The 17,445-nt window shown below is 40.8% G+C and overlaps 2 protein-coding genes and 1 pseudogene across 5 annotated transcripts; all 3 read left to right on the forward strand.

Annotated features, from left to right (window-relative positions):
• Window positions 1–329: 329 nt before the first annotated feature.
• On the forward strand, window positions 330–5,109 carry LOC149979960 (putative RNA/DNA demethylase ALKBH6; annotated as a pseudogene).
• Window positions 4,877–10,034, forward strand: LOC110533486 (calpain small subunit 1). Of its 2 annotated transcripts, none has more exons than XM_090186118.1 (11): window positions 4,877–5,967; window positions 6,642–6,717; window positions 7,138–7,174; window positions 7,282–7,374; window positions 7,633–7,721; window positions 7,917–7,941; window positions 8,086–8,154; window positions 8,345–8,423; window positions 8,670–8,786; window positions 9,199–9,257; window positions 9,437–10,034. In XM_090186118.1, exons 2-11 carry the CDS (start codon window positions 6,671–6,673, stop codon window positions 9,461–9,463), a joined length of 642 nt encoding a protein of 213 aa, XP_090042244.1. In that variant the 5' UTR covers window positions 4,877–5,967; window positions 6,642–6,670; the 3' UTR covers window positions 9,464–10,034. The 2 variants fall into 2 exon arrangements, with proteins under 2 accessions (XP_090042244.1, XP_090042243.1); XM_090186117.1 differs by having other exon boundaries at window positions 5,939–5,967; window positions 7,633–7,690; window positions 7,920–7,941.
• A 318-nt stretch (window positions 10,035–10,352) lies between these two features.
• Window positions 10,353–16,891, forward strand: zgc:153990 (Myb_DNA-bind_5 domain-containing protein). 3 transcript variants are annotated; one of them, XM_021617742.3, is made up of 5 exons: window positions 10,353–11,404; window positions 11,709–11,923; window positions 12,201–12,734; window positions 12,854–12,907; window positions 15,831–16,891. In XM_021617742.3, exons 2-5 carry the CDS (start codon window positions 11,797–11,799, stop codon window positions 16,271–16,273), a joined length of 1,158 nt encoding a protein of 385 aa, XP_021473417.1. In that variant the 5' UTR covers window positions 10,353–11,404; window positions 11,709–11,796; the 3' UTR covers window positions 16,274–16,891. The 3 variants fall into 3 exon arrangements, with proteins under 3 accessions (XP_021473417.1, XP_021473416.1, XP_021473419.1); XM_021617741.3 differs by having other exon boundaries at window positions 10,693–10,864; XM_021617744.3 differs by having other exon boundaries at window positions 10,744–10,864; window positions 11,712–11,923.
• The last annotated feature ends 554 nt before the right edge of the window (window positions 16,892–17,445 follow it).

The following is a 17,445-nucleotide window of genomic DNA, read 5'->3' on the forward strand; positions in this document are numbered from 1 at the left end:
AAACTACTGCAGAATCAAGAGGCACCCCTTAACATGGCTCCTGATGTAACCATGGAAACCTTTATTTCATGGTTAGAGTGATTCTTTGCTGGAGTGTGATTGAAAGGGTAGATATCTCTGCAGAGCCATTGTAATACATTATATTTTACATGGTTCTTCACAATACTTATTAAAATTATTCAAACTTGAACTTCTGTCCAGATACAGTATTATATCATCATCCCTAATTGTTTTTATACATCCAAACTTGTCCTGAATTTATATCATTTTGATTGTTTAATATGAGCAATGTATGATGCTAAATATATGATACAGGTGTGTTGCGCATAATGATAGTATGGTAAGTTTCAGGCAAATCAATATGAGATTTTAAAAAACAACAGCCTAATTCTAGGAGGTAACAGATAGCCTAACACACGCTAGATGTACTGCACTGAACCACTGAGCTTGAGCAAATAAAAATGTAGACTTCATAGCAAAAAATAGGAATGACCCCATCTCTGATTGAACAACTGACTGTCAAGCGCATGAGCCCGTCTCCTTTGCAATATACTCCAGTGCCATAGGGAGCACTATTTCACTACAAATGGATTCAAGTCAGATGTTCAATCTTAAGAAGAAGATTCTGATATCAGAAAAAATTCTTAAACGCTAACAAATAGTCTTTATATAACATGACTGCTTTATGTTCATAGTCGCTACAGTTCATTCTTATTTATTCTGAGAATATGACTAGTACAGGTTCCAGTTTGGTTACCGGCTAACATTAGCTACTTCCTTTAGACAATCGCAACATTCCATGTTGATTTTCAGGATGGCACTTGTGGTGTATAAATGCCAAAGAATGGGACATGTGGCTGCTCAGTGTGAAGGAAAGGAAAGATGTGCAAAGTGTGGAGGGGAACATGATAACGGTGAATGTGGAAGCAATGTGAAGGTTAATGTGCTGTAATTGTGGGGGAGAACACAGTGCAGGATTTGGTGGATGCCAGGTGCAGAGAGAGGCTAGAGAGACTCAGATATATAGGCTCAGTCATGACGTACAATATCATATGCAGCCTTATTCTAAAATTGATTAAATTAAATGTGTTTCTCATCAATCTACACACAATATCCCATAATAACAAAGTGAAAACAGGCTTTTATACATTTTTGTAAGGTCAAACAGAAATACCTTATTTACATAAGTATTCAGACCCTTTGCTATGAGACTCGAAATCGAGTTCCGGTTTATCCTGTTTCCATTGATCATCCTTGAGATGTTTATACAACTTGATTGGAGTCCACCTGTGGTAAATTCTATTGATTGGACATGATTTGGAAAGGCACACACCTGTCTACATAAAGTCCCACAGTTGACAGTGCACATCCGAGTAAAAACCAAACCTCTTCAAAAACCTGTTGGTTACTCTAACAGAGCTCCAGATTTCCTCTGTGGAGATGGGAGAACCTTCCAGAAGAACAACCATCTCTGCAGCACTCCACCAATAAGACCTTTATGGTAGAGTGGCCAGACGGAAATAAAAGGCACATGACAGCCCTCTTGGAGTTCGCCAAAAGGCACCTTAAGGACTCTGAGACCATGAGAAACAATATTCTCTGGTCTGATGACACCAAGATTGAACTCTTTAGCCTGAATGCCAAGTGTTTCATCTGGAGGAAACCTGGCACCATCCCTATGGTGAAGCATGGTGGGGGCAGCATCATGCTGTGGGGGTGTTTTTCAGCGGCAGGGACTGTGAGACTAGTCAGGGTTGAGGGAAAGATGAACGGAGCAAAGTTAAGCCAGATACTTGATGAAAACTTGTTCCAGAGAGCTCAGGACCTCAGACTGGGGTGAAAGTTCACCTTCCAACAGGACAATGACACTAAGTACACAGCCAAGACAATGCAGGAGTGGCTTCGAGACAAGTCTCTGAATGTTCTTGAGTGGCCCAGCCAGAGCCCGTACTTGAACCCGATCTAACATCTCTGGGGAGACCTGAAAATAGCTGTGCAGCGATGCTCCCCATCCAAACCAACAGAACTTGAGGTGAATACAGGTGTGCCAAGCTTGTAGCATCATACCCATGAAGACTCGAGGCTGTAATCGCTACCAGAGGTGCTTCAACAAAGTACTGAGTAAACGGTCTGAATACTTATGTTAATGTAATATTTCATTTGTTAATTTGTTTATTTTTTGCAGAAAAATCTAAACTGTTTTCACTTTGTCATTATGGGGCATTGTGTGTAGATTGATGAGGAGGAAAAAAACTATTTAATCCATTTTAGAATAAGGCTGTAACGTAACAAAATGTGGAAAAAGTGAAGGGGTCTGAATACTTTTCAAATGCACTGTATACCAGGGATAGGCAAAAAGATTCAGCTGTGGGACGATTTTTGTTAAAGCGGATCGTTACTGTGCCGGTCCATAACAAATTTACCCCAACTTAGCCCAATAAAAGATTGTAATAATAATTTCATGCCTTGACTACATTGAGATATGATCACATATCCCACTGGGCACAGACTTCAATTCAACGTCTATTCTACGTTATTTCAACGTAATTTAATTGAAATTACGTGGAAACAACATTGATTCATCCAGTGTATGCCCGGTGGGATGTCTATTTTTATTTGTGGGTATACTTGGGAACAGATTTACCCAAATACCATTTTTTTGTTGCTAAATTCCTGGTGATTTTAGTCTCTTTTTTTTCTTCTAAAAACTAGAATCACATTCTTTTGTTTAAAAAATAATAAATAACTAAACTTTGGGGGGCCAAAACGACCTCTGATGTATAGGTATAACACCAGGTATGACATCATGAAATGCATTTATTCCAATGCTGTTCCAGGAGTATAAGACACCAAAATCAAAACGGATACAGTTATCCAACAGAAGTCTCTAGGACTGGGGTATGTCAGTAATTAAAATTGAATGTGAGGTGCATTTGTGCATTTGTGAATACGGCCCAGTACATTAGTGGGGCCGAGCTTCCTGCCATCCAGGACCTCTATACCAGGCTGTCAGAGAAAGGCCCTAAAAATTGTCAAAAAGACTCCAGCCACCCTAGTCATAGACAGGGCGGCAGGTAGCCTAGTTAGAGTGTTGGGCCAGTAACCGAAAGGTTGCTAGATCAAATCCCAAGCATTTCACTGTTTTTCACCTGCTTCATTTCACCTGTTGTATTCGGTGCATGTGACAAATACAATTTGACTTGATTTGAAATGATATGACAGCTGGATCTACGCCTTTACTTGTTTACATGTAGGCTGCCTTGTCTGAAAGGGATGCCTGGAGAGAAGCATCCTCATTTGCTGTTGAAGTACTGCTGGGAAGACTGCCATTCATGTGCTGGGGAACGAATACAAGCCAGGGGAGTGGATAATAGTACGGTCCTCAACATCATGTTAAGCCATTAACACTGTGTGGTAATCACTCTGCTATTATTGTGCAACTTTGTGTGTGAAAATAAGTGTTCAAGACATTCCATCGGGTGCGGTACTGCTCTGCTTTTGTGTCATTGTGCTAATGTTGTATGTGACCAACACCTGGTAGAAGGTAGTGATTTGGTTACTGGTTACAGGTTACTGTGTCACAGCCCCATGAGGACTGGCCTCTGTACCACCCCACAGTTACGACTATCAACCTGGGCTTGCTCCCACACATTGCTGGACTTCTACAGGCCCATCAGCTCCCAGGAGGTGAGCTCCACAATAGGTTATTGTCCTGCTGAAAGGGGATTTCATCTCCCAGTGTCTGGTGGAAAGCAGACTGAACCAGGTTTTCCTCTAGGATTTTGCCTGTGCTTAGCTCCATTGTCTCTTTTTTATCCTGAAAAACTCCCCATTCCTTAACAATCACAAGCATACCCATAACATGTGTGAAAAATGGCGCCGACAGAGGGCTGCCGTGCTTCTAACTCTACAAGCATTTCGCTACACCCACAATAACATCTGCTAAACACGTGTATATGACCAATTCAATTTGATTTGACATGATGCAGCCACCACTATGATTGAAAATATGGAGAGGGTACTCAATAATGTGTTGTATTGGATTTCCTCCTAACATAACACTTTGTATTCTGGACAAAAAGTGTATTGCTTTGCCAATTTATTTGCAGTATTACTTTAATGCCTTGTTGCAAACAGGATGTTGTTGATCCATTCTCAGTTTTCTCCTATCACAGACATTAAACTCTGTAACTGTATTAAAGTCACCATTGGTCTCATGGTGAAATCCCTGAGTGGTTTCCTTCCTCTCCGGCAACTGAGTGAGGAAGGACGCCTGTATCTTTGTAGCGACTGGGTGTATTGAAGGGATATTCAATGTCTGCTTTTTACATTTTTACCCATTTACCAATAGGTGCCATTCTTTGTGAAACACTCCCTGGTATTTGTGGTTGAATCTGTGTTTGAAAGTCACTGCTCGACTGAGGGACCTTACAGATAATTGTATGTGTGGGGTACAGAGATGAGGAATTCATGTTAAGCACTATTATTGCACACAGAGTGAGTCCATGCAACTTATTATGTTACTTTTTTATTTATTTTTGCTTTAACTTAATTAGGCTTGCCATAACAAAGGGGTTGAATAGTTATTGACTCAAGACATTTCAACTTTCATTTCGTATTAATTTGTAAACATTTCTAAAAACATAACCCCACTTTGATATTATGGGGTACTGTGTGTAGGTCAGTGACAAATCTCAATTTAATGCATTTTAAATTCAGGCTGTAACACAACAAAATGTGGAAAAAGTCAAGGGATGTGAATACTTTCTGAAGGCACTGTACTGTATACAGACACTGTAGATGACATGCAGACTTACAGTATTACAAGAGGTTAGTATTACTAAAGTCTTGTCATTCACTGTGTCCCACGCTGGAGGTTCCACAGACTGAGGAGAGCCGCTGCCTGCTGTCTCTGCTGGTGCAGAGCCTTCTCATCCTCCAGAAAACATGTACAAGCTCTTCCTCCACTGCATCCAGGGGACGCACCACGACTCCCTCACTGGCAGGGTGGCCAAACTGCTCGCTGCTGGGGCCCTGACAGTGGCCACACTAACCCTAAGCACCAGGTTGACCCTCACCAAAGTCATGAGGGCCAACCTAAGGAAGTAACATTTGAGGACTTGGAGTTCTGCACTTGGGAAAACATGTACACCATGATACAGACTGATTTCACTGATTTGATTATGTCATTCATTGCCTGGATCCTTTATAAAATGTATGAATTATAATGCCAAAAGGCACTACAAAATGCAAAGCCCTAAATTCTGATTAACCTTGGATACCTTGATTCATGGTAACCTATTGTATGTACAGTACAGTATGTTTGATCAGGTGAGGTGTTATCCAAGGCTTCATCCGGCAAGCCCACATTTTCTGCACTTTTAGCTCTCTTTGTCTTAAACAATATATAATTCCTCACTTTCACACGAGGAATACATCTTATTGAGCAAGGGATGCTGTTGAATGTACTAATCTTTAGCCAACCTGTCAATATAGTGACGTTTTGGTCCACACTTTGCACAGTTATAATCAATCACCAGCTCTCACATTGTCAACGTTGTGTGAAATGTTGCTGACAATTTCCCACGTCAAATCATCATTTCAGGTTTTGTTAGAAACTTGCTCACATGTTGTGCAGATAAGTATTTGACATGTTTCAAGAGAAATGTTACATTTTTCTTCATAATTTTTTGTTTTTCATATTTTTGTACAGATAACCATATACATATGTTAGAGATTATTGTATTTAATTTGTGGTTTTATCAGGCTTGTGGCAAAGATTTTCTTAATGTGGTCAAATTATGCTTGGCGGTAAAGACATCCCTTTTCTTTTCATTATCCACTCAGGGTCGGGGGGACACGTGTAGCGAGTTTGATTGACAGCGTCAGTGGGCGTTTACTAACTTGGTTAATTTGGGTAACATCCTTCTTTCTATTTACAAGTTCACTCACTGGCACCAAGTCTTGGTAAGTAAATACCCCTAACATGTTGATTACTTCGGTGTTATTATAGTGTTAGTGTAGCCTCGTTTGCTAATATAAATTTTGCCTACTAACAGTAGATTAGCGCACTGCTAGTTAACCTTAGCTGCTTCCTGTCCAGGCAAGCTAGCTGGTTTGTAGGCTTGCAAAAAAGGACATACATTTCTTTAAACCGACATCCATCCTACAAAATATATTCATAGCATTGATGTTGTGTGGCTACCAGGCATTTGTCCGACCTACATTAGCTGTCATACTTTGTAAGCTAACGTTAATTTAGCTGGCTACATTATAATGGTCGGCCAATTAGCCATCTAACCAGCTCTCGTTGGTTTAAATTTTTTTTTTAAAGTATCATTCGCTGGGGTATCTAATTTAGAATAATTTTACTTTTTTTAAGCAGACCAGCCAATTTGGAAACGTAAAAATTGTCTGGAGGGCATTTTATTGGCAAGGCGTCATTGGGTGAAATCTTTGCAGTGGGTGTGTCCTCATGTGTCAACACTGAGTCATTAGCCTACACTGTTAGGTTTCCGTTATTCTTGAGATTGCCATATGCTTTCGATTATGGGTATTTATGACTATTAATGAATCATTAGGGCTATTTCAAACTACTTTAGAAACGAATACGTTTTTAATCTGTTTTTTCCCTTCTACAGGTTGACAAATTCAATTAAATTGATTAAATATGTTTCTGGCCAAAAGACTCATTGGTGGCATTCTTGATGTTGTAAGGTAAGGATCTGGCTATAGTACTAAGGACCTCTTCTAAATCATTTGCAATACATAATGTAGTTAGTAGTGTTTTCTGGGCTTTGCCGAATGGGAAGGGGGTTGAGGCTTTTTAGGTTGTGTGGGTGCAAGTGGAATGAAAGTTGTCTAATCTTAGGACTTTGGCACTGCTTAAATTGGTTCTATCATTGCATAGACTTTCAGGTATGGATAATATATTCTCACTGTGCTGTTTTAATCAGTTTGGAATCAAGAGAGAATACAAGGTGTTAATTGTTTAAGCTAAGTTGGACAGGAGCATGATTCTTCAGCTAGTAGTCACTGCAGCTATTACCACTGACCAAGTCAATCAATGCCTCTATATCTCTGCATAGCTATCACTCTTAGTGACTAACCTATTCATCTCCCCTGTGTCCCCTTCAGCAATATTGATCCAGCTGCTTTTGTGCCCTCTGACCCAGTGAGTGGCATTGCTATTTCATAATTTATCACCAGAATACACAGTTGTTATGGATAATAGTAACCTGAACAAAAAATTCCTAATTTCCTAACGTTGTTATCCTGCAGCCTGCACCACGAAGGCCACTTGCGTATGCAGAGCAGAGTGAGAGTGACGAGGAAAGACAGTTTCGCAAAGTCTTCCAGCAGTTGGCTGGAGATGTGAGTACGATATTTCCTTGCTACTACTCCCTCACCATATTCCTATTTTGGTTTAACTTCATAGTACCTCTGTAAAAGTAAACACCTTGTGGCAACCATACACCTTGCCATTAAAAAGGCACTGTGACTGCTGAAATGCCTTTGGTGCAGGATGATCTTCATTTAATGGCTCAAATTCACTACTGAATACTGTGAATAGATGCACTATGCATGCTATGCTTCAATGTTGGGAATAATTCAAATGAACTTTTCCTTCAGGACATGGAGGTGAGTCCCATCGAACTGATGAACATCCTGAATAGAATTATTTCCAAACGTAAGTCATGGTTCTATTCTGTCTATTTGTGTGGCTCTGCCTGGATGTACACGCTTGCGTGCTTTAAGCAAGTCTCTACGTATGCCTGTTTATTGACAATCCTTTTCTATCCTAGAAAGCCATGTTTGAGATGTAATATTCTTGATGAATTTCTCAGTGAGGCTGATATGTATTTGTGAATGAGTAAGGGGATGATACGCTGAGTGATCTGGCTGCTTTTTAATTTCAGGAGCATGGTGGCAGTCATGGATGTATCCTTCCTGTCATGACCTGTTTGTGGTGGAGGTCAGGGTCCAGGCTGTGACTTAACAAAATGTGGAAAAAGTGAAGGTGTATGAATACTTTCCGAAAGCACTGTAAGCGTCAGGTTTTTGTTAACCTTAACTCTGTTGCAGAGTGACAGCACTGGAAAGCTTGGATTTCATGAGTTCAAACATCTTTGGAACAATATCAAGAAATGGCAGGTGAGTATTTAATTTCCACCAGCTTGGTAAAAACTATTTGTCTCATTATTTCTTGATTTGAATAATGAAGTAGTTTGAGAGTATTAGCACTATTAGAAAGTATGATAATGTGTAACCATGGAAATTGAATCAAAGAAGTATTATACTACATAAATGTATTTCAAAACAAAGGTTTTTGTTTTGTTTTCAGGGTGTGTATAAGACTTATGACACTGATGGCTCTGGGGTTATTGGTGTAGATGAGCTTCCCAACGCTTTCAGGGTTGCAGGTTAGAGAAATCATACAGCACAGAAAGATTTATATCACTGTTTGGCAGACACTTGTTACAGCTCATATGTTCTTAAAACATTGCACTGTGATATGAATACATTTTGAATGTCAACTTTTTAAGTGGTGTTTGAGATTGTAATCCTCTGTTTCCAGCTTCATAGTTAAATGTTTAGATATCAGCATTTCAGTTTTGACCAAGGATATTCATAAAACCTAAATATGTATGTCTATGGTTTGGACCCAGGCTTCCGCCTCAACGACCAGTTGTTCCAGATGATCATCCGCAGATACAGCGAAGAGAATGGGGACCTGGACTTTGACAACTACATTGGCTGTCTTGTGAGACTGGATGCTATGTGTCGTAAGTCTGATTCCCTGCTCTTTTCCATATCGTCGTCATGGAAGGGGTTCTTTTAGCTCTGTATAGGGTTTAAATATAGAAACCATATGCATTAACCTTTTGGTACATGTGTCAGCACAACTAATGGTACTCCGTTTGAAAATAATGGGGTACATAATCATTGGAATATTTCATTGCCAGTTTTCTCTATTCAAAAGTCAGTTGCACATCTGAGCTATCTTTTTTTGCAGGTGCATGGTAACAGTTGATAAGAAACCTGCACACTGCTCTTGATAGAGCCTTGTTGACCTCAAGGCCTTAATTAGAGCTGCCTTTTGAATAGAGAGAACAGCTTTGCCAATAAAATATTCCAATGATTATGTACCCCATTATTTTCAAAGGAGTACCATCTGTTGTATTTTCCTGATTTCAGGTGCCTTCAACACCTTAGACAAGGATAACAATGGAACCATCAAGGTCAACGTTCAAGAGGTAAGCATGTCACACTTACAAGCTGTACCAATGAGATGGTATTCTGAATGTAATTAGCCTAGCAAAGCTACTTTGGTTTTTGGCATCACTGTACAATGTGTTCCTATCACACAAGAGGTCAAAACCCACCATTGTACAGGGTTGATGTCAAACAATTGTTTTAATTTGTTTCTTTGCAGTGGCTCCAGTTGACCATGTATTCCTGAGCTTAGGACATGCCTACAGGTGTTTACAAAACCCCTCCATTTCTATCTACTTGATGCTGTGCCAGTCCCCCAGTGTATGCAGGTTTCCATACATTATTTGCAACCTACACAATGTGAATACAGCTTTTTCATACAACAAAAGGGGAGTTGTAGACTAACATGGGAACTAAAACCTGCACACACAGTGGTTCTATGGGCTGACACTGAGAACCTCTGGGCCACTCGATGCTGGTCTTGCATTCAACCAAGAGTATCTGCTTGTTTTCCTTTTGAATTGAAGAAAAGACAGCATTCGCCTTTGTAGAGGTTCTTAGCTCTCAAAAGGTAATAATTTACCTTATCATTTTTAAGCCAGTTCTGAAATAGTCTATAACTGTGACACATACATGGTGTCACTACACATAATGCCAGCACACATAATGCCAGCACAATGTTAGTTTTTGCCATTGCTGCATGAAACCAACAGATGCCATTTAAGGATTTGGTAACTGTTGCCATAAGTCACTGAACTGTTAGTCTTTGAAATGACCAGTGTAATTTTGAATGGAATTAAAGTAATCCTAACAATGTAGTGCTTGTGTTATTTCAACACCTCAAGCGTACTCATTTACAAAGTTGTATCAGTCATATGTACAGGATAAACATGGTATACCCTGTCCAATGAAATGCTTACTTACAGGTTCCTTCAACAATAAAAAAAATAATACGAACATAAAGTAAATAGCTCAATAGAATAAGAATTTTAGCATAATACAGGAAGGCACAATTTAGAGTTCAATATTTACAAGTGTTTAAAAATTGTGCGGTATTTAGCAATAACATATCTGGTAGCGTGAATGTATGTGCGTGCTGAAGTGCAGGTGTTCAGCCCAGTTCGGCAGTCTATATCGGACTTCATGCTCCGATACCATATGCCCGTCAGTAAGGGAGTGAACAGCTCATGGCTGGGGTGTGTGGGGTCCTTGATGATGCTGCGGGCTTTCGTTTGAATAATGTTAATGTCCTGGATGGCTAACATTATCAGTTTGTTTCACCCATGCTCTGGGAATAATGGTTGATGTGTTTACCTGATGGCTGGATTAATACATGTATCACCCGTCGTGGTTAACTTGACCACTGTTTCTTCATTATGATGAAAAGCTTATTAGCTACTTCTATATTACGTTTTTTTTTTTTTAGGTGCTTGGGAAAGTTAATTAAGTGATTCCGTGCTTGTCCTTTCAACGTATGATTTCAACAGCGCCATAGCTCACGCATTGTGGTCAGTCGCAGGACTTCTCATTCCAGAAAAAACACGTACTGAGCTTGCGTACAAACTAGCGCGAGACATCGGACTGTGGCTAGCTAACTACGAAGTTTTCGGACTAATCGCAGAAATCACAACCTTTCTTTCCCTCAAAGGTAAAACTGTAATGCAAAGCAATATTACAAATATCTAGCCTATTTTGGTGTTATTTTTCAGTCTCGTAAAATGAATGAAGAGGCGACATTGCGTGCGCAAACGTTTGCTAGCTACAATCTTGTTAAGACGTGACTAGCTAACATTAGCTAGCTAGCTTACTTGTTCACGAAAAAAACGCCCAAAATGAACAATGAGCAGTAACGGCATTTTCGATGTTAAGGCATTGTGTTTAAAAAAGTACAAATATGTTACCATATCGCAGTTACTAACCGGTTTCGCCGCTATCGCATAGATAACATCCTAGTTAGCTAGTTAACTAACAAGTACATTTTTTGGGTATGGGTAAGTTAACGTGAACTAATGTAGCTAGCTAGCAGTCTAGCCCGTAAACCGAGCTAAATCAAGAGAGCACTGACTGCTGTCTGACGATGATGATACTCGGGTTGCGTCTGTCTTCTTGGCAAGACAGGCTGATGACTGGTCAACAAAGGGATTGCGCTAGACTTTGACAGCTGTGCAAGTAATTTATAGGGTGCAAGGTTTGTATTCATGATTCTGTCATGCAATGTTGTGATTGGGGGAACCAAATTGAATTCAATTAACTAGCTAATGAGTATAGACGCTCATTTGCGGGCACACTTTACTGTAGCTGAATTTAGATGCACTTGCTGATTTTCTTTATCTTATCCACCTTATTATATTATCAATCAACAATTACTCAAATTGTTATTTTGTAATCTGATATTTGTATTCAGTATCAAATGTTTCCTTTTAGTTGTACGCTGTTGGGTATTTGATAGAGGTCCAGTGATGTATTATTATGAGTTACATTTTTGGCTCCAGAAGAGCTAGTAGTATCCCTACTAGGAGGACTGAAGGCAGAGACCAGCGAGAAAGAAGCAGACCAGCGAGATAAGAGGTATTGTGGAAGATGTCTGCCTCGCACTTCTTCAATGAGGACAGTGTCACGCGGTTCAAAAAGAGAAAAGCTCGCTTTACCTTCAGTGAGGTCCACATCCTCCTAGATGAAGTGAAGAAGAATCGGCACATCGTTGTCGGTATGTACCTCTGTACCCTGCAGCACTACATGTTGATGTGATGATAAAAAAAAAACATTTTTTGTTTAAAACTTTATCCCAATTTGGTTGTCATCCCAGGCTCATGCCTGTGTTTCTTTTCAGAATATAGACACGTGGTCATGCTTTAATTTTGCAGATGCACAGTAACTCTTGTCTTATGCTCAAGTACCGGCTCCTCTTAGACACCAGTATGTATGGCCAAACAAAAACCAGCATCTGACCCTTTTCTTATTAATTGTCCCTCTGACTCTTACAGGGAAGTTTAACCGCGGTGTACCAACGGATGTGAAGAAGCGCGTGTGGGCGGAGATCACAGCCAGTGTGAATGAGATCGGGGAGAGCCAGCGTGAGGTCATCGAGATCATCAAGAAGTGGTCCGACCTCAAGTGCGACACCAAGCGTAAGGTGGCCGCCATGCGGTCGGGGGCCAACTTCAAGGGGATCAACTCGCGGCTGTCCCGCGACCTCAGCCCCACAGAGAACATTGTGCATCAGATTTTGGAGCTGGATGGAAAGCGAAGCCGGGTGCCAGGTCTCCATTATGGGGCTTTCAAGGAGGGAGATGATGATGAAGGACCAGAGGAGGAGGACGAGGAAGAGGACATGGCGGGGATACACAGTTACCCCAATGAAGGAATAGACGTCTCGATGCCACCACCCTCCACGCTTTCCTCGGCAATGCCCATGTCCTTTTCCATGGGGATGCCCATGCCAGGCCCTGGCCACACACCTATACCCCCGGTTCAACCCAAAGATGACCATTCTATGCCAACCTACAGTGGCTCGTCCAGTGAGTTATCTAATTTGAAACTGGAAGGGTCTGAGTTGTTCAATTTATACACCACACACAACTTTCAAGGTGAGGGTTTATCGAGGGTGCATATTCACATATTAGATTTTCTGTTGCAGGAGATTCTTCACATCCCTCTTATGAAATGCAGTACGAGATACCCACTGGTGAAGGTAACTGCATTGACCCAACATTCAACTCGGTTTATTTGTCTATAGGGTCTGATTTGTCTGGTATTGCAGTACTAGAAATACGCTTGTGAAATACTGCTGGATGTGTGGTATACGGGCTGGGAATTGCCAGGGACCTCACGATACGATATCACGATACTTAGGTGCTGATACGATATGTATTGCGATTCGATGTTCCAAACATACTGCTCACCATACAGTGCCTTCAGAAAGTATTCAGACCCCCTTGACTTTTTCTACATTGTATTTACAGCCTGCATTTTAATTGGATTAAATTGAGACAACACATCACTGAGTACCACTTCATATTTTAAAGCATGGTGGTGGCTGCATCATATTATGGGTATGCTTGACATTGGCAAGGTCTAGGGATTTAAAAATATATATAATTTTGGATAACACAAAAAAAAGGGAATAGAGCTAAGCACAGGCAAAATCCTAGAGGAAAACCTGTTTGTCTGCTTCCCAACAGACACTGGGAGACAAATTCACCTTTCAACAGGACAACCTAAAACACAAGGCCAAATATACACTGGAGTTGCTTACCAAGACGACATTGAATCTTCCTGAGTGGCCTAATTACAGTTTACTTAAATCGGCTTAAATCTATGGCAATACTTAAATGGCTTTGTAGCAAGGATCAACATCCACCTTGACAGAGCTTGAATCATTTAAAAAATAATTTGCAAATACAGTGCCTTGCGAAAGTATTCGGCCCCCTTGAACTTTGCGACCTTTTGCCACATTTCAGGCTTCAAACATAAAGATATAAAACTGTATTTTTTTGTGAAGAATCAACAACAAGTGGGACACAATCATGAAGTGGAACGACATTTATTGGATTTTTCAAACTTTTTTAACAAATCAAAAACTGAAAAATTGGGCTTGCAAAATTATTCAGCCCCCTTCAGTTAATACTTTGTAGCGCCACCTTTTGCTGCGATTACAGCTGTAAGTCGCTTGGGGTATATCTCTATCAGTTTTGCACATCGAGAGATGGAATTTTTTTCCCATTCCTCCTTGCAAAACAGCTCGAGCTCAGTGAGGTTGGATGGAGAGCATTTGTGAACAGCATTTTTCAGTTCTTTCCACAGATTCTTGATTGGATTCAGGTCTGGACTTTGACTTGGCCATTCTAACACCTGGATATGTTTATTTTTGAACCATTCCATTGTAGATTTTGCTTTATGTTTTGGATCATTGTCTTGTTGGAAGACAAATCTCCGTCCCAGTCTCAGGTCTTTTGCAGACTCCATCAGGTTTTCTTCCAGAATGGTCCTGTATTTGGCTCCATCCATCTTCCCATCAATTTTAACCATCTTCCCTGTCCCTGCTGAAGAAAAGCAGGCCCAAACCATGATGCTGCCACCACCATGTTTGACAGTGGGGATGGTGTGTTCAGCTATGTTGCTTTTACGCCAAACATAACGTTTTGCATTGTTGCCAAAAAGTTCAATTTTGGTTTCATCTGACCAGAGCACCTTCTTCCACATGTTTGGTGTGTCTCCCAGGTGTCTTGTGGCAAACTTTAAACAACACTTTTTATGGATATCTTTAAGAAATGGCTTTCTTCTTGCCACTCTTCCATAAAGGCCAGATTTGTGCAATATACGACTGATTGTTGTCCTATGGACAGAGTCTTCCACCTCAGCTGTAGATCTCTGCAGTTCATCCAGAGTGATCATGGGCATCTTGGCTGCATCTCTGATCAGTCTTCTCCTTGTATGAGCTGAAAGTTTAGAGGGACGGCCAGGTCTTGGTAGATTTGCAGTGGTCTGATACTCCTTCCATTTCAATATTATCGCTTGCACAGTGCTCCTTGGGATGTTTAAAGCTTGGGAAATCTTTTTGTATCCAAATCCGGCTTTAAACTTCTTCACAACAGTATCTCGGACCTGCCTGGTGTGTTCCTTGTTCTTCATGATGCTCTCTGCGCTTTTAACGGACCTCTGAGACTATCACAGTGCAGGTGCATTTATACGGAGACTTGATTACACACAGGTGGATTGTATTTATCATCATTAGTCATTTAGGTCAACATTGGATCATTCAGAGATCCTCACTGAACTTCTGGAGAGAGTTTGCTGCACTGAAAGTAAAGGGGCTGAATAATTTTGCACGCCCAACTTTTCAGTTTTTGATTTGTTAAAAAAGTTTGAAATATCCAATAAGTGTCGTTCCACTTCATGATTGTGTCCCACTTGTTGTTGATTCTTCATAAAAAAATACAGTTTTATATCTTTATGTTTGAAGCCTGAAATGTGGCAAAAGGTCGCAAAGTTCAAGGGGGCTGAATACTTTCGCAAGGCACTGTATTGTACAATTCAGGTGTGCAAAGCTCTGTTACTTATTCAGAAAGACTCAGCTGTAATCACTGCCAAAAGTGATTTTAACATGTATTGACTCGGTGTGAATACTTAAGAGTTATTTCTGTATTTAATTTAATACATTTGCAAAAAAAATAATATTTTTTCGCTTTATCATGGGTTATTGTGTATAGATGGATGACAAAAAAACAACAATTTTATCCATTTTGAATTCAGGCTATAATCAGGTGGAATAAGTAGAGGGATATGAATATTTTCTGAAGGCACTGTATTATATGTCTGCTGCAGAGGGACAAAAGCCATGAGAAAACTGCTTTTATCAGTCATGGAAATAAGCTCTGAAAACCTATTTTAAAAGATGGAGAACAAGCTATGAATACAAAATACTGGAGTTTTGGTGCAGTTACAGTCAACTAGAGCAAAAATATTGCGATAGTGTCAATACGATATCGTAAAAATGTATATCCTGATGTGTAACTAGCGATTTCCCCCCCCCCCTCCCCTCCCCCCATCACTATGTGGTATGTGTAACCTCAAACACACGCACAAGTTCAGTGTCACCTCTTGCCTTTCCATAGACACTGAGAACCAGTTTGGGCAGACAGACGACGAGCGTCAGGACGAGCTGCCCCCTTCTACCTCACAGACGTCCAGCATCACAGAGGACAACCAGGGGAGCGGCGGCGGCCAACACCCCTCCACAGGCACCCAGCCCTCGCCCTCATCGTTCTCCGCCCCACCACCTACAGCAGGCCAGCCACCTCGGAATGCCAGGGAGAGCATGTTGCAGAGTGCCTCGCTGAGCATTCAGGAGCAGCACGCCACCAACACCGCGCTAGAGACGGTGTCGCGCTCCCTGGAACTGCTGTCCGAGTCAGTGCAGCAGCTGGCCGAGACGCAGCAGGAGTTTGTGCGCGAGTCGCTGCAGCTGCAGAGGGAGACGATGCACATACTCCGAGACTTCACCAGTGGGGCCCTGGCCCTCATGCATGACAAGCTCAATGGACGCCCGGCCCTATAGCCCAGACAATGCTGCACTATTTGCCCCTCCTGTGGAGCTGGACGGGTGTGTTCCTTTACACTGGGTACAAGGTTGTTCCATTTCTTTCATTGAGTCATTTACTCCAGACATTTTTAGTGGGTTGTGTTCCGAGTTACTGTATTTTATAGGAGTAACCCTACTGTCTGCGTAAATGTTTAAATTATGAACTGTGTGTTATCCCGCCAAGGGAAATACAGAAACTCAAAGCAGAATTAGGGCTTTCTTGCACAAATTAAGAGCCTATTTGTTTCTTCCCCCATTTCTCAGATCATTAAAATGGAGTCTAGTTTAAGGCTCAGAGAGATTCTAAAACTTGCCTAATTTTAGAGTGCGGTAATAATGTGTAATGTTTCCTAAAGTGTCCTGTTGAAAACAGGTTCTATCTGATAAACATGTTAGAGCGATAAGGCCCCGTCATTTGTAAAGGTGTGCATACTTATTGAGATTATGGACTGATTTCTGTATGTTCCTTTTTTATGTGAGACAGTTTTAAACGAATTCTCCTTTTGTCTACTATGTTGATGTAGTCTCCTTATGTACTATTGTACGGAGATATTGTAGAACATGTAAATAAATATGATTGATAACTGCTGTAAACTGACATTAAATTGCTCTTATTATACAGTAGGACCTCGGAGATACAAACACATTGGGAATGCAAGTCATTCAGAACCCTTAAATGTCTAACTTTCCAATAGCGTAGGTTCATAAAGGTGCCGGCAAATGCCTCGTTTACCCAAATTTCTGTATTGTACATTGCTCTATGTTACACATTTTTTGTGAAGTCATTAGCACAGTATACACAATGCCAATTTTGGCTTCAAGACGTAGGCAATTGGAAAAACCAAAAAGTAAATGGTGCCCATTTATTGGCACATTGAAGCACGTCGCACGCTGTAAACTCGATGGATAGTAGTAAAACCATGACATATTGAGACATACACTACATGACCAAAATGATGTGGACACCTGAACATATCATTCCAAAATCATGGGCATTAATAGGGAGTTGGTCCCCCTTTGCTGCTATAAGTCTCCACTCTTCTGGGAAGGCTTTCCAGTAGAAGGCTTTCCAGTAGATGTTGGAACATTGCTGTGGGGACTTGCTTCCATTCAGCCACGAGCATTAGTGAGGTCAGGGAATACTGTTG

The sequence above is a fragment of the Oncorhynchus mykiss genome, chromosome 10 (assembly GCF_057628025.1).
Source record: "Oncorhynchus mykiss isolate SJ-2025 chromosome 10, ASM5762802v1, whole genome shotgun sequence".
Lineage (NCBI taxonomy): Eukaryota > Metazoa > Chordata > Actinopteri > Salmoniformes > Salmonidae > Oncorhynchus > Oncorhynchus mykiss.